General features: G+C 42.2%; 1 protein-coding gene across 3 annotated transcripts; it reads left to right on the top strand.

Moving 5' to 3' along the window:
- The first annotated feature begins 75 nt into the window (after positions 1-75).
- LOC136439104 (carbonic anhydrase-related protein-like) lies at positions 76-22,852 on the top strand. Of its 3 annotated transcripts, XM_066434289.1 has the most exons (11): positions 76-239; positions 903-2,781; positions 3,367-5,714; positions 17,586-17,780; positions 18,519-18,578; positions 18,694-18,818; positions 19,094-19,189; positions 20,142-20,204; positions 20,462-20,513; positions 20,851-20,963; positions 21,350-22,852. In XM_066434289.1, exons 3-11 carry the CDS (start codon positions 5,651-5,653, stop codon positions 21,482-21,484), a joined length of 903 nt encoding a protein of 300 aa, XP_066290386.1. In that variant the 5' UTR covers positions 76-239; positions 903-2,781; positions 3,367-5,650; the 3' UTR covers positions 21,485-22,852. The 3 variants fall into 3 exon arrangements, with proteins under 3 accessions (XP_066290386.1, XP_066290385.1, XP_066290387.1); XM_066434290.1 differs by lacking the exons at positions 76-239; positions 903-2,781; positions 3,367-5,714 and adding an exon at positions 13,029-13,692; XM_066434288.1 differs by lacking the exons at positions 17,586-17,780; positions 18,519-18,578; positions 18,694-18,818; ... (3 more) ...; positions 20,851-20,963; positions 21,350-22,852 and having other exon boundaries at positions 80-239; positions 3,367-4,137.
- The last annotated feature ends 963 nt before the right edge of the window (positions 22,853-23,815 follow it).

The following is a 23,815-nucleotide window of genomic DNA, read 5'->3' as shown; positions in this document are numbered from 1 at the left end:
AATACATTTTTGTATGTTAACGTTGATCTTACTGATTTGCAAAGCACAATGAGTGATTCGAATGTGCGGGGACACAATATGCTCCTGATTTTATGAAGGGTTTCAGCTGGGCGAGCTGTACAATAATTGACCCTTCCTTGCTTGCATCAAGGAGGTTTTATATTAAACCCCCTTGCTTGCATTAAGTTGCAGCGTTGAATTGATCGTTTGAGGTCCCCTAGAAGATGTCCAGTCCATGTGTAAGTTTTTCTCCCGATATTTTGGAATGTTAGAACTAATCCACCTCGGAACTTATTTGTCTATATGATCATCACCCTTCGAAGCTAATTTGCTCTACTCATAATCCAAGGACCTCCAGTACACTCCTATAGCCGACTGGCACTATTATTCTTAGGATTGATAACTCAAGACCAATGTCATCATTTTTGAATAGAATAAGAAGTCACAAAGATTTAATTCCAGCTCAATTATCACCATAACGAATGCTGATTTATATAGATAGCATTATTTTGTCAAGAGATTAAGCTTTACTTCAACTTAAACTACCCCCAGATAACCCCGCTAGGGACAAAGTAGGGGGGGAGGAGGTCCCAGGCTAAGGCGGGCAGGCCTCCAGCCTGGCATGGCGCGGAAAGACTCAACGGTGGGAGCCGTAACAACCGCGCCAGGCAGGGCGTTCCACTCGGGTATGGTGCGGGGGAAGTATGAATATTTGTAAGAGTCTTGTTCGGGCGTAAAGTGGTTGAAATTTGAGCGTGTGGCTTCCCCGGGTGCGCCCCTGAGCTGGTTTCAGTAGACTATCTGTATTAATATTGATGTGGTTATTAACTAGCTTATAGAAAAAGTTACTGTCAGAAGGGACTGTTTTAACAGACACATTCTATTTCCACTCATTATAATAGAGGCTGTCTGTGCTGGAGGCAATGGACAAGCATCACTGTCTGGCCTGCGGCATTGTTGTGGAAGGACTGGACCTGTATATTCATCACAAGAGGCAAGAATGTCCAGCACTACAGTTGGTCAGGAGTACCTCCAATGATGTAAGCACTGGTACTGCTTCAATGCACAACAAAGAAGCGTCAGCAAAAGACAGGCATTTTTATGAGACAGTGGTTTCAGCCACTGGCAGTTTTCAAGATGACAGCCATCAAGAAAAGAGTACTAGCAAAGAAGCATCTGAGAGTACTAGTGATAAAGCTGCTGACACAGGTTCTCTCAGCACTGCTGTGGACACACACAACCTTCCAACAGCAGACCATAGGTCGCCAAATACAAGGAGTAAAACTAACAGACCTGCAATGTATAGCACTGAAGGGTCCCCAAATGGAGATCTAACCACAGTAACTGAGACAGATGGTCAAAATACAGGCAGTGGTGAGCGAGTTCTTATTTCTCAGTCTGATGATAACTGTCCTGCCTGTCCTTTGCTGGATCAGGAAAGCTCTACAACAGACCAAAGTTCAAAGTTGAGAGATGAGCCCCTGAACACAAATATTGAAACAAAGCCAGAAGAGGATGAAAATAAGGAAGGAAGTACAAAGAACCAAAACTGGTGCAATGTTTGCAAGAAGACGTACTTGTCAGCTACAACTTTTAACAGGCATATTAAGAGTAAAAGACACAAGTCCCTGGTTTCACAAGCTCCCTCTGTAATTGACTCAAAGGAAAAATCAAGCAGTTTTCATAGCTCAGGAACTGATGACTCTAATGGAACAAAGATTTCTTCAATAGATGTTCAAAGTCAAGGGAGTGAAGAACACATTGTAAAACTAGAAGCTTCAAATGTGATGTGTAGACAAAGAAGGAAGAGAAAGTTGCCAGCAGGGGTACTGCCAGCAGAGAATAGCTTCAAACAAAATAGAAATGCCCAAAGGTCAAGCACATGCCAAACCATTGATTTAGGACAAAATGGTGATTCAAAACAACAGCATTATTGTAGTGAGTGTCCTTTTAAAACCGCTTACAAGGCCTCCCTACGGAGACATCTAGAAACATTTCACAGCCGCTACCTCTGTGGTCACTGCAACAAAACATTTGTGACAAGCAAGGATTGTACTGTCCACCAGAGGGAGGTACATGGTACTAAAAGGCGTGGAAGTGGACTTGAATGCAGTGATTGTGACGCCCAGTTTTCCACAGAGGAGAATCTCAATGTGCACAGACGGGAAATGAGACACATGTTATACTGGGGAAGTACCTGTGTGTTCTGTGGGAAGACAGTATCTAAAGGTCCATGTCTAAAAGGACATATCCAGGCAGTCCATCTGGGAGAGAAGCCACACAAGTGTCAATACTGCTCCTATTCTACAGCATGGGCGACTGACCTTCGCATGCATGTCAAGCGCCACCTGAACATCAAATCCTTCAAGTGTCCAGAGTGTAACTACACAGCAGTCCGAATGGTAGCCGTTAAAAAGCACCTGCAGACACACGGGGAGGGGGAGCCGAGAAGGTTGTGTGACATTTGTGGGAAGAGCTTTGCTGGGAATTTGCAACGGCACATGACCCTTCATAAGGGCCATAAACCTTTTGAGTGCCCCCACAACGGTTGTACCTACGCTTCCACTTTCAAACAGGGATTGACTGTGCATGTGCGCAGTGTTCACAAGGCAGACAAAAGTGTCATGTGTGAAGACTGCGGCTTCGCAACCACCACAGAAAAGCTGATGAAGTGGCACAAACGGAGAAAGCACAGTGCTGAGAAGCCACACAAGTGTGACCAGTGCAGCTATGCTACCAGCTGGCAGCCTCATCTCATCAGGCACAAGCGTACACACACAGGTGAGAGCACTGACAATGTCTGTTATGGTATTTTCCAGGGGTTCCCCATAGTGTACATGTGTTTGTGTATGTTAGCTTACAAGATATCTTTTAAGATATCTTATAAGCTAACATCAGAAACAAAACTAGGTTTTGTGAGTCTATCTAAATCAATGCTTAAATATTGGAAGTACTGTACATCAGAAAAACTACATTACATCCAGCTTGAGGCTCCTACACATGCAGGCCACAAAAGTGTATCATGCTTGTTCACAACATTCAGATTCTGCACATTCTGCTTTGTCTATAGATAGTTTCACTGCCATTTTCTTAACATAGAAATTTAATGAATACTCATCCATAACATACTGGTTTATTCTGTACCTATCTTTTGTACATCCTTTTCACAGCAAGGATGGTAGGCACAAGAACTTGAAGAAGCTGAATGTTCTAATACAGACTATTGTAACTGACCTCCTAAAGGCAATCTCAATATCTTGATTCTAATGTGTGTTTTGTTATTACCATTCCTATGTTTGTAATCATGTGTGTGTATGTTCTGTGTTTTTATTAATCTTTTTTGTGACCATCTGTCATATTTTACAGGAGAGAAGCCTTACAACTGTCCCCACTGCTCCTACCGGGCCAACAATGTGGAGAACCTGCGCAAGCACATTGTTAAGACTAAGAAACACGAAGGGCTGAAGCAGTATGTGTGTAAGTGGTGTCCTTTCAACACCAACAACCAGTACGACTTCTCCCACCACCTCAGGAACAAACACCCAGGGGAGGACATGGGGATCAGGCCGACGTTTGTACTGGGGATCAACCGAGGGGTTGCCAAAATGAAGTCTGTTCGCAGCCAGGATAAGTTAGGCCAGTTAGCTGCAGCTTCAGTAGTAGAGTTAGAGCATGATGATACTATGTCTACAGGGATGCAGGGTCCCCTCCCAGGTATGATGTCATCACAAGACAACTTGCAATATCAGGTGGAAGAAACAAAAGTTATCTCTGAAAATCATGAAGGAGGAAAGTAAACTAGAGTTGACTAAAACCCTGGAGACCTTTTGTTTTCAAAGTTACTCATCATTCAAAGAGTAAGAGATTTGTGACATCTGTATGACATCAAAGCTATGTTTCTCTACTTACTGGCTCGAACATTAACATTATTTTGCTTTGACACTCACAAGGATGATAAGTGACTCTTTGGTATACTCTAGTTATACTGTATCATAATGTTGTAATTATACATAAATCTTCATTGACACAACAAAGGTAATTATATATAATTGAGACTAGATTCCCTACTCTGTAATCCTTCTTTATAACATACAAATTTATATCTGGAATTAAATTCATGGAGCAACATTCAGCAAAGTACTTTTTTTTCCTTGTCCCAAAATAAAAACATACATTGTGTATGCACGGTACATGTACTTTGATGTTAGTAGAACCATAACATACAGTACATATCATATGCGCTGTAGCATGGATGGCCTAGAAGCAAGACTTGCATTGTGATGTATGTTAGTTTGTTGGAAACCAAACAATCTGATGTATTATAGGTCATATAGTGTTACTAAGCACCCATGTTATAGAACGTTTCAAGACCTGGTCTGAACAGGAAGACATATTTGCAGGCCTAAAAGGTCCATAATGCAAAGTCAATATGTCAGTGGAGTGTGGAAAGAATGATGAAATATATCTGACAAAGAGTCACAATGCTCTATCATCATGCCAGTACAAAGTAGCTGTGTGGCTATTACTCACCTATTCTGTATGGAACTGATACCTCAGCACTGGACTGAACAAATGTCCAAAATTTCATTTCATAAAATCAGAAATTACAAAGTAGTAAGGTAGTATTTTCTATTTTAGATAAAAGAGATTTAATTCATAGCTGTGAAAGCAATTGATTCTGACTTTGTATATAACTAAATGTGTACACCATATCACAGAGAGGGGGTAACGTTACTAGTGCTAACGTTACATGTATTCGTATTTCCATCTTCTCAGTACTAGTATACTCTACGCTGACCGGTAGTTTAAACCGTACCATGTATATGATATAGACAAACGAAGACGACGTCACCCGCACATGTACTAGTAACATGAGGTATTTGAGTGCATGCATGTTTATAACCTTTTATGAAGATCCAATTCCGACTCGCTCCGGGCCGTGACGAGTACGCTCGTTTTCCGTTTGTAGAGCTCTTCACAGTGGACGTCATCGGGGTAAATCATTACCTGATGGTTCCTCACTGCGGTAATTGCGCGACAGATTGCCAGTGCGTTACCGTAAAACTAAAGGGTCTTTAAAACATGCCATCTCACGATCTTTTATCGATCTGTCTTGTAGTATAGTTGCTAGGTTGGTAACCTCTCCCGGATTTTAACAGTTTCAAACTGTTTCTGCACACACATAGCCCGGAGGGTGCATTCTACATTTGATACATGTACATAACAAGTTTTTCGAGTGTCATTTTCCCTAGAACCGGATTGCCATTAGTAGGCCTGGAGATTCTTGACGACATGGAGACCGCAGGCTATATATGAAGGATTACGTCTAAAAATTCGCGTACAGTTCCATCATGTCTCATTTCGTGATATCGTAAAAATAGGAGTGTGCCAAGCAACCTGTGAATTTTAATTCACAACACTGCTTCAGCCTAGAGCTTTACAAGGAGACGTCGGGACGGTACCAGATGGTACAAATTTTCAATAGCGTTAAACAAAATTGTCATCGAAATCTGCTGCTGCGTTAACGTTGCTACTGAGGTCGCCATCAGGACGGAAGAAACCAGGGCATATAGACGCCAGTTGCGTCTGTCGTGGTTTAAGTATCCACATGAGAACCTGTTGAAGGAAGGGCGCTGCCAGTGAGGAAAACATGTCCGAGGCAGCAGAGGCGGGCGAGACACTTCCAGAAGAGGACTGGGGCTACTATGGTGAAGGTAACCCACTTACGATGATTCTCTATGAGCGATTTTTGTACCATGCATTTTTAACAGCGCTATTTGAAGATCTTGTCAACTACAAACATGGACGCTGCGGATGATTAACATAGCACTCCGCGGGTTGTAACGTCGACAGTAGTAGTGCGGGTTTATCGGCGATATGTATCAGGGCCATGACCGAGATGTCTAGACACCGCGCGGCCGCCGATATCTTTATGCACCACTGAACGGTACATTATTCATCTGCAAGGCATATCCACGTCCTGCAAAAATGGAGGGAACGTTGCAGGCGCTCAATAGTGGGAAAAACACTAGCAGTGGCAGAGTGTACGGTCTATTTATTACCTTCGCGACGAATGGTTTCGTCGAGAAGGTTATGCGACGGTGCTTGTCTGTGTGTCTGTTAGTGAACAGAATAAGTCGAGAACGCCTGGATGGTTTGTTGTCGTAGTTGGTGTGTCGGTGTGTATGTGGCAAATCTCAAGATGATTAGATTTTGGGCGAAGTGTTTTGCATAATTAACGAGAAAAGTGTAAAAATGTGTTCAATTGTATGCTTTACTATGCGTTCTGGTTGCGACGGGGATATTGATACGGGTAGATTGGGGGCAAAGTTGGTCATGAGGGGTCATGAGGGGTCATGAGGCAGGCAGGAAACTGTCAGTTACATGTACTGCAGCTGCCAGGGACAAATTGGCTATCAGCCAGCTGTAGGGCAGATACAAGAGATAGGCTTGCCCATGCAGTAATGCTTTAAAGCACTAAAACAAGGGCTCAGAAAAGGATTCACCTTAATTGCAAGCCCCAAAAATTCTTATGCACCAGAAAGCCACATCTGTCTACTTTAGAATCATGCAAAGAAAATAGACAGTTGACCAGCTCGTTCTCTCGTAACAGCTGACAGACGAAAACAATCGTCAACTTTGACCTACTCCCAGCCTGGAAGAGTCCACTCGGAGCATGTGAAACCAAACCACAAAGATATCTCCTTACACCAATTAAAAGACTGAAACATACAAATTTTGACCAAAGTTGGATATACACGGCCTTATATGAGTAAGAACAGTCATTAATGCAGTGCCACAGCATGGGAATACCGAGCATGTCTGTGTGTCTGTTAGTGAACACGATAAGTCGAGAATTCTTGGAAGGATTGTCTTGGTATTTGGTATGTTGGTAGGTCTCGATGAAACCTGAAAATGATTAGATTTTGGGCCCCCTATCGGCTTGTTACGGTACTGCAGCGGAACTTCATGTTATGATATCTCGTGTTGTGGACATGCTATGGAACTGATTTTTAAGTGGTAGATAGCTCGTTGGGCAGAGAGTAAGTGGTATAGGCTTGGGCCCCCTAGCAACTTTTTTGGAACTGCAGGGGTAGGTTTTGCTTCAGACTTTGAAAGGGAATAACTCAAGAAGGGCTTGATGGAAGGTCATGATTTTTTGGATGTACATATCTTGAGCGATGATGTACATGATTGGATACTTATTATGCAAATCAGTAACTAATTTGCATAATTAATGAGGAAAGTTTATACATTCATCAATTTCCATGATAGGACTCGCAAACATGTGACATATGTAACTGAGGAAGAGAGAAATATTAATAGATATCAGCTATGCAAATGAGAACCTCATTTACATAATCAATGAGAAAATAATATAACTCGAGATGGGCTTGATGGATGGTCATGATTTTTGGTATGTAGATAGCTTATGTGATGCTTTGTATGATTGGATGATAATTATGCAAATCAGATTATAATTAATGAGGCAATTTTAAAAACCTGCTGTGTTCCATGATATGACTATTCAAATATGTGACATTTGTAACTGAGGAAGAGAGGAATGTCAATAGATAGAAATTATGCAAATGTAGGCCTAATTTGCATAATTCATGAGAAACTACTATCATTCCATACTAGTAAATAACGGCAATTTCATACTTGTTGCATTTAGAAGTTGTGTGAATGTGAACACCATTGAATCAAATTATGCTAATAAGGAGCTTATTTGCATTATTGATGAAAAATGTTAGCATAACCTTCTTTGTTAAGCTCATAATCATAACAAGGAGGTTTGGACAACTTATGTTATTTGGGTGAGGAGGATCAACTGGTATGATTTTTGATTGATGAAAAACACTCCTAATACGTCAGTCATAAAGGTCAAAATCATTTCGCGAAGGTATGAGGTCGTAGAACTCTTGTTCATTTATTCATTCAGCTTAACAGATACAATGTAAATGGAGTCGGCAACAGGTGCTACAGCCTCTATTGGGCCGGCTCCCTAGAAACTAATCAAGCTACTAGTAAATCTAAATTAACAATTACAACAATGATAAAAACAATTACAAAATGTACAAATGATAGTAGTAGCTAAAAGTTTCATATAAAAACTATATATAGGTCTCTGCAACTGCTTGTTTGGTAAGCAAGAACATGCGTTGATTTTATCTCAACCCACAACACTGTGATCCCGTAATCGCAGGATGTTAAAGCTTTGTAAAAACGACAATGTAATCATAACCGTAGGTGGGATAAAGTAATACATCACTAAACGTCTCTCTTCAGAATCAAGGACAGTGAAACAGCTAGCTATGGGACCAGTCGCTACAGTTACACCAGGGGTAACTTATCCCAATTGGTGGAATTCTTAATCTACAAGACAGCCACGTCTGTGTAATAGTTCTGCAAAATAGTGTAGCTTTACAGATCATTTTACATTATAAGATACGACAACTTAAAAAAAAACATTGTCAAGTTGTTCCAAGTAGCAAGAACGGAAGCCCATGACACTATGTATTAAACCAACTTGTTTAGACCTAATGGGCAAAAGCACACAGGCCATCAACCCTGCTGACGCCCTAGCCTCTGAAATAATATGGCTCAAGAAAAGTCGACCAGTGCGCCATGTCACGAAGTACATACAGCCTTTTTTCGCATCGCTTCCCTTCGTGTAGTAGGTCCCTAAGTTAAATGAATCTTAAATGTCGGCTACATCAAAACATTGGGGAACATATGTGTGCAAGTTGATGTTGTAAATCACTGCCCTTTAAGTAGAGCTGTAAGTAATCTAAAGATGACATTCCATGGTGAGGCTAAAATGTGCGGAGAAGCGATACGTTCTTAACTGTTTCATATCGTAACCTTCTCTGCGGAGACCTGTTTATGAGTTATGTGTGCATGAACAAAGACTGCAAAGTAGCCGTTAGTCTTTTGGCAGCAATTTGTAGCCATTAAAGAACCTGTACCCCATTTAGAGATTTCACTTTATGGTGATTGGACGGCGGAAGATGGAGATAAGACGTTTAGCAATGAGCCATCCTTATAGATCCCTCGTTTTGCATCTTAAATTGTAGTTTTCCCCCTGCAGAGCAACAGTGAACAAATATAGGGGCATTTGCATCACTTCATTTTCTACCCACGCTTTTGCATTATCCACAGATAGTCAGTATGCGTCATAATTCACCATCGGTACGTGCTCTGACTTTATCAGGAATCTGGGACATTGAAAGCGATAAGAAAAATCAATGCTATTACTGAAGAGTAGCGCGCTTAGTGGTGCTAGCACCTCCGTATCCCCCGGCAATGGATGCATGATGTGGCACGGAGAGCTGATCAACTGTCTGCTAAATGGAACCTATAAATAGCCTGTTCAGCACCATGGAGAGATGCCAGGTCTTCCGCGCACCATTGGATGGCTTAGCCAGAGAGTTGAGAGGTTAATTTCTTTTGCAGGCTACGTCATTTCAATAACACTGTTTGTCTTTATATCTACTCACGAATGTTGGAATTAATATCACGGATTTACATATATTGGCGTTTATCTAAGGCATAGGAAATTGACGATGTGCTTACGATTACGGTCCTGAAAAATATCGTCCGTAGGTAGGGATTCTCTTTTTTTTCAGACGAAATGATCCAACAGATGCAGTTTAACACTGATATTTTCGACATCATGAAGTAATTATACCAATTTACATATTGTACAAGTGCAAGCATACCGATAAGAATGTGAAATACAGGAAAGGCTGGGGTTTTCGCTGGATCGGGAAGTCGGGTAACTGGAAACACATAATTTGTTTCCAAGGCCTAATGGTGCCAACGTAGGGAAGCAATTAGGGTAGTCTTAAAAATGGAGTTGAAAGTTGTCAAAAGAATATTTCAAATTGTCTCGGGCTCTTTGCATATATTAGTACCAATCTATGCACGACACGGTCAGCCACACATGTTCATAATCCACCTGGGCGCTATTTTACTACCACTCTTAAAGGGCGATCACATCAGTGGCGCGCTATTCCCCGAGGCGGCCTTATGAAACACCGTTTTATGATTTGAATCAGGGACTTAAGTTCTAGCACGTAGCTAGGGTTATTGATAACGATGTTTGTATCAGCAGACATATTAAATGTAACTTTAAATCTATAAACACGTGGGCGTTCTAGAAAGTGCAGAAATGGCCTCAATATTCCTCGTGATTAACAGTCTACAAAAGAAAAGCTTCTGTAAAGGCCGATATAAACTACAAATGTGATGATCTCGGAAACATTCCAGCAATATACTCTTTATTTCATTTCTGAAATATACCTTACTTGTTTTTACTATACGCACTATTTGAAAATTTGACCTTATGGTTTGTGTTTTGTTAGCTGGCGACACGCTAGAGAATCCAACCAAACAATTACTGCTTCCAACACAAATACCCGCGGCTCGAAGCGGCTTTTATCATAACTGTTGATGTATGGACGTCTCCAGGATCAGAGACTCAGAAACTGCTCTGAGCCCATTACACATGGCCCACGCGATCCTTCAGACTTACTCAAGTCTTGTGATATCCCACAGGATGTGATGAAATGTCGATTCAGAAGCGTAAATTGTGTTTAAGACGACGTCTTACGTAAGGGTCATAAATGACTTCACAGTATAACGTTTGTCATATAGCAATCAGACAAGTTTACTTATCTTTCTGGAAACCAGGAAAGCGCAGAAAGTAATCATCATAAACAATGCCATGCATCACTCGCATATCATTAATTTCATAGCATCGACCATTCTCCCGATATAAGACTTGTTAAGTAAGGGTGATAGATGGCATCGCATCAGAACGTTTATCATACAAGAATCCGAGAGGTTTACCTCTTTCTGTGGAAACTAGGGAAGCGCAGAAAATGATAATCGTAAGCAATGCCACACGACACTCGCAGATTATTTCATAGCATTTATTCTTCTACTAATAACACTCCCTCACTTGATGCCTCTCTCCCACGCAGATATCAAAATTGCGGATGACAAATTATCCGCTCGTCCTCGACCTAGCTGCACGTCTCACATATTTGCTGTCAAAGTCCAGAAAACGGATTTACTGTGGAATTATGGTGGTGCCATGAGACCCCAAATGGAGGGGGTTATGGGAACTATCGTATTTGCTACAATATCAATAAACGCGTGCCACAGTGTCAGAAATAACTTCGTCCCGTCTAATAAAAACGGCTCTATGTTTGAATTATTCGGGTTGGGGCCAATGCATGAACTCCTCTCAAGTAGACCAATGTCTACCAAATACAACAAAACAAGAACAATATGCGTCGATTTCACAAAGACAGATACAAACAACCGAAAGAAGTCGATGGGAGAGCTAATCACTTCAATCACAATAACACAATGAACGTTCATAACTTTTTTTACTTGTGCTGGTGACAAAGAGGCCACTAAATAATCCTGCACCAGGGTGATTACATTTTAAAACATCTTTAGTTGGGTACTGATGCAGTTTCCTGCTTTTCTCCGAAACGATCTCCCTATTAAAGCGTGCAGTATCCATTAAACGTGGGGGAGGCACAAATACAGCGTTTCATTTGTGGAAGTAACGTAAGGGAATGGCCATAATTGCTCTGTAGGGAAAGTGAGGATAAATGGCTGCTTTCAGCGCCGGGTCCATTTAGGTTAGATTACCTCGCGTTAAACCAGCTTCAATACATTATTCTGCAATCACCTACTTCAAACTTGGTTAATGACAAATACAGATATAGACTTTTGCCACTCATGCCAAAGGTCGCACACATATAGTAATGGGGGCACTGTATAGTGATACCCAGTAATATTGACAGCTAATTCACCGCGTATATCGCTTATGGCCGTTTCAACCGTACAGCATGAAATAATGACGCGACATCTCACAGTCATTTCAACATAGGCGCCTTTAACATTTCGCTGTAAATGAGGAGTAAACCAGCTATGCAGTGGTGATAACTTAAACTCCATCACATATTTCTACAGTCCAGTATTACGTCAAGGTATGTGCACGTACACGTTCACAGCACGCTCACCGTTCCAACTCGTGTAGTTAGACCCTGCACTCTTTTCCACATACATACGTACCTAGACCTAGTTTCTGTCGGAATACTTGGTAGTTATAGCGATTTCTCCACATACCTACAGGTGGTCTTAATCTCTGAAATACCTATCCCAGAGTTGACCCCTATCCCATTCCCAGAGAGTAGTTTTATGACATTCTTATCAGTACCCCCCAGATCCACTGCCCCCTCCCACTTGTCAAACTTAACACGAAGTGGACCCTTCTGCCACGCAACTCTCCAAGCACACATTACGAAGAGGCAAAAGATTTTATTATTTCTGATAGGATTTGCGCCTCCACATTTATTGGGGTCAGAGCGGGCGAAATGCCTCGCGCGCAGAATGACTACGCTTTGAAAAGAATGCCGTGTATTTCCAAAGATTTCACCCGTCCTCTAAGGTTAGGGACATGACATTGAAATGATTTCTGTGTTCTTGAGAATTGGCAGTCAGCCCATGGGGAAGTCTGTGTGGAATGTATGATATATTGCATGTCTCAGGCGTGAAGTATGACTGAGTCTGATATGATCAGTCACGTACCAAAGATATACAACGATTTGAAGTTGACAGCGACTTTGGTTGAACACTACCCTTCGGCATAAAGTCCATACTTCGGCAGAAAGTCCCATCTTGATCTACAGTACAAACGGGCATATATTGCAACTGTCCTCTTTCAGCCCTTCAAGCCGCCAAAGGTCTTGTATAAAACCGATGTCTGTGAAACCTGTCCCGTTTCATATAATGCGTTCAGTCGTCCTATGAAGAAAGAACGCGCGCCGTAGGTAAGATTTAGCTTTCTGATCTGCTGGTAACGTTACTTGATTCATGGTGAGGTTGAAACAATCATGTGACCCAAATTCAGGAAAACGTGAGATCTATCGGAAAGCAAGATTAGAACAAGTCAACCGACATATCGTACATGTATGTGTATGTTTATGTTATTCTAAGACGTTATACTAGACCAAACAAGTTGAGGATACATCACCCGAAAGGGTCGATGTTGATGGCAACCCATATTTTCTTTCAAACGGGCTCCGAAACTATTTTCTTCTTTATTTTCCTGGTAAATATCACAAGGTACAATTTTCATTATCACCGACAACAGCTTACTCGGGTCACCTTACCCGTCATCCGCGAGCGATCCCCTGTGAAGAAAATTTATACGCCGCTTCATATCTTTCTTGCCATAAATTACCCCCACTCGCACCTTTCCGTGTTCGGCTAAGGTTCACACAAGTTTCCGGCATGGCGGGTTTCCTTTTAATCCACCGATCCATGAATATCGAACCGCGAGGCACATTGCGTTAACGTTCTTGTGGCTGGAGAGACGGGTGGGCGGTGGTGGTAATAGTCTATCACGGTAATTATAATTGCACAGGCGGTGAGACGTTTCGCCACTGCCTCTGGTCTGCAGTGCAGTCGCTACTACTGCCTCTGTAAAATCCGCGCGGAACGTTCAGCTGTGTCCTCACACGGCGATCTTACAAGGCTGCCGTCTTCGGAAGCTGTCAAACAGAATTACACGGCAAGGACAGCGGGACTGTCTCCTCACGAAGATGGCCACAGCCAGCGCACAGGACAAACCGCCAGCCGGGGACGACTGGGGATACACAGGAGCTAGTAAGTACGACCGGTATGGGCAGGGACAGCAATTCTAGGTTGTCAGTCGCACAACAGGACACACCGCACCTTAATATAGACAAATATTCAATACATTACCACTCACTTGTTCTAAATTGCGACTGTAAATGTCATTAGATCACTGATCAAATCCCTCGGTAGGTCTGTCGTGAGCTAGGCTGCCGCGGCCCGTATCCTTTAGGTTTAGAAACAGCCTTTTAATCACGACTCCTCTCGTTTTTTAAGGACTGTGTGCGATACCAAATGAGCCGCCTGATTTGTTGACAGAAGGAATGTTTTTTTATCTTTCAAGAAAAGCTCTCATAAACGTATCGATGTTTGCCCCTACAGGCTCAGGTTTGATCATAAGGGTAATAAAGTGATAAAATGACGTAGGTGCCGACGTTCCAGCCCTCGAAAATCTATAATTGTCGCGACAGTAATAAAAAGACAAGTGGGTTGCCTATATTTTCTCCATATGCGCATGACCCACGGGTTTTTATGCTGCATCAATGATCAGGTAAAGCCAAAGGATGGGTTGTAGAGCCCACCCGCCGTCCGTGGCGCTAATTAACACTCTGCAGACCCTATCATCACGTCTTGTCTGAAGACATTACAGACGGCACAGTGGTCCCTGAGGATATTGTTCTCAACGTATGTACATGAGTCTGCAATTCCTTTGAAGAAGCCTAGTTAGTACAACATTGCAGTATTGCCTACTACCTTCCAAAACGTCTCGACCAGGAATCAAGGATAGACACACGGATTAAGTCGCGGCTTACGCTCTTAAGACTGCTTATTGGCTGTATACATCTGTACACGTTCATCCTCTTTGTATAAATCATAAATCCCACAGATGGGCAGGGTTGGCTCGGTTCTTCACGCTTGGTCGCGTGCCACGCTTGGAGACATTGGCGCTATCTACTGAAGATAAGTCGAACATTGGGTCCCGCTGGACAAAATGTTAGAGCCGTTGAACAGACATTACGTATACATAGAAAGTGTGTCTTGCTCGGGGGGAAAACTCAGCATAAACCATCTTATTTTCTCAATGAAATACTGAAGAACAAATATTTCTCACTTTCTTATTCTTTAACCTTTCCATTCGTTTCCTTTTCTCATTATCAAAGTTACCAAACGCTATAGGTGTGATGGTTGAATCTCTACCATAGACAACCTGATTAAAAGCGGCTATATTCACATATCTTACATGTTGCTGCAGCCTCAGCTTTGATGAAACTCAAGTCTTTCATGTTAACGCTGTGTTCAGGGCTTATATCAAAAGGCTTTACAATGTTCCATATAGATGCCTGCTTGTCGGGAAGAGAAATGACAAGCAGTCAGAGAGAATCATAATCTTCAATCCGTACACAAGGAGAAGAGTGGATAGTGTTGTAAGCAGTGGTTTAAGCCAAAGGCGCCTTCAAATGCGCCTGATTATAAACCGTTTCTAGGCGCGCGAAACTTGACGAGCGATCTTCCACAGCATAAATCCCCCCTCTCACTGGACCCGCGGCACGCTGGCGGCGTCGTTGCGCCCTAAACTGGATCTGTGTTACCCTTGACTTTATAATGGGAATATCATTCAAAACGTACAAGTGTGACCAAAAAGACAACAAAACATACAAAGCTTCGTCAATTCGATCGGCCGCAGCGACGACGCCAGCGTACCGCGGGTCCAGTGAGAGGGGCCCGGGGCTTTAGAGAACACATAGCCCACGTTGAAAATTACGAATCAGCGCTCCCCGTAAAAAATAAACGCCGGTGCTCCTAGAAGTCTGCGAAGGAGGCTACTAAATCACGGATACCCTACACAGCATGGAACTCGTCGCAACATTGGAACTTGAATATCAAATGGTGGAAGGGACTTACTACGGAAACCAGCATGACTGAATAACAACATTGCTGACGTCAATGTGACCATCGCACGCTCTAGTGTGAAACACCGTGAAATGAAAGTTCCTACCCACAACATGCATATGGCCCTGAGCATACTTTCCGCAGTGCACAGATTCATAATGCGCATATAAATGGAGTTAACTACCGTGGGACACCCCAGTTTCTTTGTGCTTGAAGTGTCAGTGTTGACTGGTGAGATATATGATGCTGGGTAAAAGCCACAACAACACGTCTGCTTGGAGATAAGAAAGAGCTGACATCGTTGACAGAGTTCTCACAGACACGCTCGATCATGGTCAACACAGTAGTGTGAAGGACGGCAGACATTTTCAATCAAGGTCATAGAAACATTCTGTCATGACGTCTTTCGCGTGTTCAACAGAGAAAGTACATGCTAAGTACAACATGTCTGCTGTCTTTGCCGTTAGGGATGGAATCATTAGCATGAGCCGTTTCAATGATACCTCAGTATTCATACAGGTTGATCCATACAATGTAACCTGTTCTCGGCAGGAGTTACGATCGATATGAAAGGGCGAGTTTATGAAAGGGCCGGGGTACGTTCTTTAGATGCATCTAGTTGCCTTCGCCGAGAAGGTTATGTTTTGCACCGCGTTCGTGTGTGTGTGTGTGTGTGTGTGTGTGTGTGCGCGCATGCATGTGTGTGTGTGTGTGTGTGCGTGCGTGCGTGCGTGCGTGCGTGGGTGTTTGTGTCAGCACGATAAGTCGAGTACGCCTAGATGGATTTTCTTCATATTTGGTAGTTGCATAGGTCTTGGTAAGATTTTGTTTGTACATATATTTGGCTGGTAATATCATTGTGCAGATGTACAAAAAGTACATTATTTGCCACGATTCTAAAGACCCTAGGGTTGTCGTGAACGTTTTTTTATATGTTTGAATCTGGAGGAATTTTGATAAACGATACGTAAAATGGCATGAAATTCTGATCCCGAGAAGCCAAAAGGCTTCATTAGTATTCTGGACCGGTTTGTCGTACGGCGTTCTCACCACAAGTGGGCCCTAGCGGACTTTTGATAGCTCTCCGGAGTCCTCATCTCAACCATGTACGATGGATCTAATCAAAGTGCTGGCAGAAAAATATTGGACTGCTTCTCATGCGAAAACGAAAATCAATTTTCATCGTCACAGCTTTTTGTGCTTGTGTATACACGTTTCTGTCCCAATATTTCGGGCATCCAAACTTAACGAATAGCACGTATGTGACTGAAGCATAACGTGTTATATTAGAGATCAGGCCAGCCTATAGCTATTTTACATATAGTCGAAACCATCTGCGTGCTGTTTTGAAATTACAAGCCCTTACAATCATTGTGCATTACGTAAGTATACCAATCCCCACATACTTCTTCCTTCTGACTACATGAAATGTGAAGGAGTGCGAAATTTACTCTCTTCACTTTACATAGGGTTCGTGACTTTGAGAAGCAGTTTAAATCTTCATCCCAAGATGGCGGCGACTGCGCTGTGACCTATGATTTCACAGATCGTTTAACGAATTTCATAGATAGCAAAACACGCTTTTTTTTTACCCTTTGTGAGTTTTGTTGTCTTTTCACTCGTACTTTTACATTTTGTATGATATTGCAATCATAAAATCAAGGAATACACGAATCCAGTTTAGGTCGCAGCGGGTGCCATACTATACAGGTTGGAAGCGATTTTCGTATTCTGTTAATTTGTTCATCAGCATATTTTGTTATTCCACAGATTCTAGCAACGTTTTGTAATATGTTAAGTAGATGTGCGATTATTCACTGTCAAATTTGGGTTACGATGTACTGTTGAGGCCTAGGGGAAGGTCTGGTAAAAAGTCCGTCAGCTAGTCTTCAGTGACTCCTGATGGTGGAGAGAGCCATACGTTTTGATTACCTGATCGACTGTCCTTCATAGATGAGACGTGTAATGAAAGGGCCTTACTTATTTAGATCGTCAAGTACATGTAATTCAAGTTTGTAACAATGTGTTCACAGGCCTGTCCGAATGGGGACTCCACTGGCCATATGCGAACGGCGACCAACAATCTCCGGTCAACATCAATTCCCGGACGGCAACCTTCGACGAGTCGCTTGCGGAGCGTCCCCTGCTGATTAGTTACTGCCTCTGCAGGGAATGGGAACTAAGCAACGATGGGCACACCGTTCAAGTGGTGCCCAAACCAAAGACTGGTATCACAACACTTATACGTACTACTACACAGAGTACCCTGGTATCTATCCTATTAGGCCATGTAGGCTAGGGGTGCGTTCAGAGGAGCGAACCGGAGTTAAAATCGCGGATGGATACCAGACTAACGCAGAGCAGTATACTGCTAACTTATGCATTATAGAAACAGGAAAAAAATAGAGGTTGTAGACGATAAACGTGTCATCAACAACATCCTGTAGGTATAACATCAAGGTCTCATTTATGTATTACTCCGAGTGGGTACCCTAAAAGAGTCCGTTGCCCAAAAAAATGAACGGCTGCATGTACATGTGTCTATATCGGTGTAAAAATCCCTTTTAGCTAGGCCAGCTGATATCAAGCGTCAAACTGATGAAAGCTTGTTTGTAACGGAAGAAATTAACAGGTAAAGTTCGGCAGCCGCGCGCGAGGTCGGACGTCCACAGCCGGACACTGGCGGTAATTCGGTCGATCACTTTCAGCTGGAAAGGGCCTATTTAGGGGGTCTAGCTAAGTGCCGTTTTTAATTGCCATAAAAAGGTATTGTATGCCAACTGGTAGTTGGCAATTTTTTCAAATGATCTAGGGTAGATGAGCTCAACAGAGAATGAATGACATCGGTGCATTTCCTATAGCTTCATTACGAACGCGCCCATGTAAAACACGTTTTATAACATGTAAGCCTATGGGGCGGAAAAACTCATGGATGAGACCTTAACTGTCAAGTTCGTCTTTTTCAGCGACCTTTGAAAGCAGCGCCGCCTTCCGAGACAGTAGATCGGAGCAGGTTCTCAAGTTAGGTACGTGCTGGCTGCTCAGGATGACGCGACTGTGTTTTGATTGTCTGCGTACATCTGTTTTTAACAAATCGTTTTGATAACAGACGCTCATAGTCTAACTTTTCTTACGCATCAGTCACCTCAGGTGGACCACTACCGGAAGGCCATGAGTTCGAGCTTTGCCACCTTCGTTTTCACTGGGGACGAGAGGACGACCGTGGATCTGAGCATACCGTTAACTTTAAGGCATTTCCGATGGAGGTAACATTTCATGAATACAATTTGTAACAGCACTATTGTGCTATGGGTAGTGTCTGGCCACTGTACTGAAAAGGCATCCCTTGGTTTGAATTTCTGCTGCCACTGGGAGGACTTCCCACCCTTTTCCTTACTTATCCACACATAGCTGTAGCTTTGCATTATGTCTTGTCATACCATTGAAAAGTCTGCTTTGATGAAGTTTGTTATGCTTTTCTTTGGATAGTCTAAGCCACCAATTCGCCGCCATAAATATAACAATTCTTTTTCCTTCTCAGCTTCACCTTTTACACTGGAACACGAGTTTATATTCTAACTTGGCGGACGCGATGGGCAAGCGCGATGGGATAGTTATCATGTCCGTCATCGTTCAGGTACCGGTAGCTTTTATTCATATTCTCAGTTTAGCTACTTCATGATACAGTAATATGATCCAGGTCGTCCCCTTTACTCCTGATCAAACGCAGACTCTATAGCTAATTCTCCGCAATGCCGGAAGCATGAAAAGCAAGGAAATCGGATTGAGTTCGGTTTGATAGTGACTACTTCAGAATTCATTTAAGGTATTGTCTAAGGGTGGCTGAGGAATTTTGGGATGTTTTTTAAAAAAACCCTTTCTTAAGCTTTATAAACCTTCATCAACCTTAATTTTTTTCTGGTAGTACCTTATAGCAAGGTGATAATTTATGAAAATTAATATGATGTCATGATTACGTCATCAAGATTTATAAGGCCACGCCCCTTTTTTAGAAAAAAACGCTCTCCTTGGCTTGTGCTTCGATGTTCATCAATATAACTTTGCAGGAATGTACATGATAGTAATACTAAAAGAAAAATGCGTGGCAACGCGAATATTTTGAAATATCGATTTTTGGCGAATTTTTTTTTGTTATCAAACAAACAAAATTCGACAAAAATCGATATTTCAAAATATCCGATATTTCAAAATATCCGCGTTGCCACGAGTCATTCTTTAGGTATTACTATCATGTACATTCCTGCAAAGTTATATTGATTAACATCAAAGCACAAGCCAAGGAGAGCGTTTTTCCTAAAAAAGAGGCGTGGCCTTATAAATCTTGATGACGTAATTATGACATCATACTAATTTGCATAAATTATCACCTTGCTATAAGGTACCTGAAAAAAAATCAAGGTTGAGGAAGGTTTATAAAACTTAAGAAAGAGTTTTTTCAAAAACATCCCAAAATTCCTCAGCCACCCTTAGACAATACCTTAAATTATTTAAAAATACATCACTACCGAATGCACATGCCACATGTCACATATGCATGATATGTTTACCATCCTGTGCTTTATATACAGATTGGCAGAGAAAACGCAGGTGTAAAGAACTTTACGGATCATTTAGAGGACATTCAATACAAGGTATTCTTTTCTTCCCATGGCCATGAGTGTACACCTGCCTGGGGTTAACGTTGCTTTGTCTGATAACTTGGCAAAGATCGCCTTTAGTGCATGTACGTTAGACTAAATGTGTGTCATGATAATGAGCGCCTTATGCATGTCATAAGGGTCTTCGGATGTTACTTTTTGAGGCACTCCCGTGACAGCGTTAAGTACAACACCCTAAAGCGGCCGGCCCTGTTTTCAGACTGACTGCTTCAATTTCTTTCTCTTCACAGGGGAAGTCCAAAACTATTACCACGGCCTTTAATCCGGCCGCCTTTCTACCAGGTAAGACCCTCGCATCAATGTTAAAGATACCCCTTTATCAATATTGAAATATGTATACATTCTGAGGTCGTTAGATCCCGAATACGTCAAGTGCCATGTTTCTCTGTTGCAAGTTTGCGGGTTATACACATTGGGGTTATAGTCACAGAACAAGCTGTATCTCTTAGCAATGTCGCTAAGAGTCGCTACTGCACTATCTCAGCCCCGACATCGACTTCGCCATCTCCGTCCTTATACTAAGTTATAGCAACTGAAATCAGCCATTTTCTTCACAAAATCAAAAACTATCGACATTTTCAATATGATTTCATTATTTCACGCACCGTGTTGTTTTCAGACCCTGCGCTGAGGGAATACTGGACCTACGAGGGATCTCTGACGTCACCGCCCTGCTACGAAAATGTTCAGTGGATCATATTCCGTTACCCGCTCACCATATCTCACGTACAGGTGAACGGCCAATGGTGACTTACGTAGATTTATGAGATGGTTCGACCGAAAACACGACAATATTTTATGTGATGTTGTGGGTTGTAGAGTAACGTGTACATGTCGACAACTATCTGCTTACCTGTATTGACTGTCAGCTTCGTGCAATGCTCTACTGGAGAGTTCGCGCTGAATACGACGATTGGGACAAAGGCACTTTAAGTGCTTTTCAAAAATATCAAAGTAGATAATCGAGTCTCAATCTTAATGAAACATTGAAACATTGGTTTTCTTAAAGTAATCTGCTCGTAGCAATTGGCTCCCAATTACTATCGCGCCTGCCACTACGTGCACCTTCAGGCGTGATGCTGACTACATGTAACGTTATACGTTTTACACACGTGCAGATGGAGGAGTTTCGCCGGCTGCGGTGCCACGCTAAGGGCCAGCCCCCGCCTCCGGGAGAAGAAGGCATGCTGTGTGACAACTTCAGACCGACGCAGCCTATCAAGAGCAGGATCATCCGAGCGTCCTTCCAGTGACAGGTGTCAGACCTGGTGTTCGCACGGACTTCGCTAGATGACGTTGTCAAACCACTGTCGTCATTATTCAGCTGGAAAAATGGTTCAAACAAAATCGATGTCACCAAACGATCACAATTATGTATGTAACGTCACCCAGATCATTGCGGTCGGTACACTGTGGAAGAAGAGGGACGTTTATGTGATATGTGGTATATATGTATTGGTGAATGTATGTGCTGATTAATCACTCAAGAACAACAGTACAGTATGACACACAGTTGATAAGCGAAAAATTGAAGTAACAGTTACATGTATTACAAGTGTAACATCTGCCGCAACAATTGTGCAATGTTGACTATGCTGAATCTTGCTGATATGTGTATTTGGAAATGCTTATTTATGGGGCCCGTTGTATTGACCAGGTCAGTCAGAGTGGCTACGTTGTTTCTGACTTATTAAAAAAAAAAAAACATGGAACAAATACGCATGGTGAGAGTTAGTAGCAAGGTTTGTGTGTGCCCAAAAGCAACATGTTTATATCAAGAAAGTAACGCAGACAGAAAACGAACTGCTGCTCTTTATGCGAACTTACTAGTGCAGTACGAGCTGTAACTGCAAGAGGTCTCCTCACATCCATCTCCAGCCACCCCTTCTTCACTTTTAAAAGTTTTAAGGCCACTAACGCTATAACTTACCATTTCTGCAGTCTGTGTAGTATACATTCGATTCAAGAAGTTGTTTTTCGAAACTAGACTAAAGATGTACTAACTTGCTAAAAACAAGAAACTGCTTGTCAATGAATGCTTACATGATAACAGATGGTAAGTTGTTGAGGATTCATGCACTACATGTGCTCATATTGTTTTAGTTACTAAACTGCCATGTCAAGTGCAATAAAGATGTTTTGTCAGAGAAGGATACAAGGCCAGTTGTAAGTAGGTTAGGGTGAACCCAAATGAATCAAGTCACACTTTTCATCATGGTGTAACAAGCTTTAGTGGGGAAATTGGAGATAGAGATGCTCTAGAAATGACATGTCGCTATCACAAAACCAAGTTAGCCTCTGACATTCTCACACTTTCATTATGTGAAAAGTCAGAGGGTCCTTAAACAGATTACATCAGCGAGCTCATCTTCCAAAGAGCAGCCGATCCAATACTAATCATGTCAGCTACTGCTGAGATAAATAATGGCCCAAGATATGGCACGCCTGCTTTCCCCATGTAATTCAATCTAGTCCTCAACACAACCAACCAGCAACATTTCCATACCTTGAATTATTCAGACATGTACATTCATTTTCTGGTTGTAACGACAAGAAAAACAAGCATCTTCACAGACTGACAGCCCACTGATAATGGTTGAGAATGCACCGCCATTTTGAAACCATCTGATTCGATTAGAGCGGGAAGAGAAATCCTAACATTATCTTGGATCACAGATAATGGGTTTCCAGGCTCCTAAGTGCCATTCCCTGCTGTGTGTTAAAGACATCCTCAGTCCTAGGGTCACTTCACTTCAAACTTAGTGTGTAAAAGCCATTGGCATGCCTACCTTTGTTTAGGTTTTCAATTCTCAACTTTACAACCTTAAGTGAATGTCCCCACCAAGAGGATTCTGACAAAAAATTCTCTCTCATTCCCTTTCATTTGATGATATCTGCACACACTGGGATGGCTGGACTTCAGCACTGCCAGTCACATTGTGTCTCTCCTTGGTGCTGAAAAACTGATCATCCCCATTTTGAAAGTGAGACTTAATAATTTGATAAATTCCATGTTTATCAGAAAGTAGTGCCATACCTTGTCAACTGCATTAATCATACAATGAAGTAAAGAAACAATTCAGCAAATGTTATATAATGTGTTGTTTGTTTTAAAAACAACACTGTTCGTAATCTGTGGTGTTGGCATGTTTGAAGGCAGGCTTAACCTAAAATTGAGACGGCTACTATACTTTGTTAAATATACCCAAAAATCTATTTCTTACTTGTTTTACATAAGTCTGTCATAGTTCAGGGCTATCCTGCCATTTACAACCTGCACCATACTGATGGCCTTTAAATACAAGGTAGCTCCATGCTTTCAACTTTGGATCGATGTACCTATCAGTGAGGTTCAACTGTTAGGGCAATACTGAATACTGGGGTCATTCCTGGGTACTGTAGTATAAAGACTAGCTGGAAGGAACGGAGATAAAGCTCACAGAGGGATTATGCAGGTCAGCAGGAGGAAGCAACAGGCTGGACCCTGAGGAGGATGGGTGGAGGTGGGAGAGATCCACTCACAGGTTAGGAGAAGGAGCTGCACTCCATCAATGTCAGGGTGGGAGATGTAGGATCATCACCAG

Source organism: Branchiostoma lanceolatum, chromosome 7, assembly GCF_035083965.1.
Source record: "Branchiostoma lanceolatum isolate klBraLanc5 chromosome 7, klBraLanc5.hap2, whole genome shotgun sequence".
NCBI classification, from domain to species: domain Eukaryota; kingdom Metazoa; phylum Chordata; class Leptocardii; order Amphioxiformes; family Branchiostomatidae; genus Branchiostoma; species Branchiostoma lanceolatum.
The sequence above is the reverse complement of the archived record's forward strand: the minus strand, read 5'-3'. Positions and strand labels throughout refer to the sequence as shown.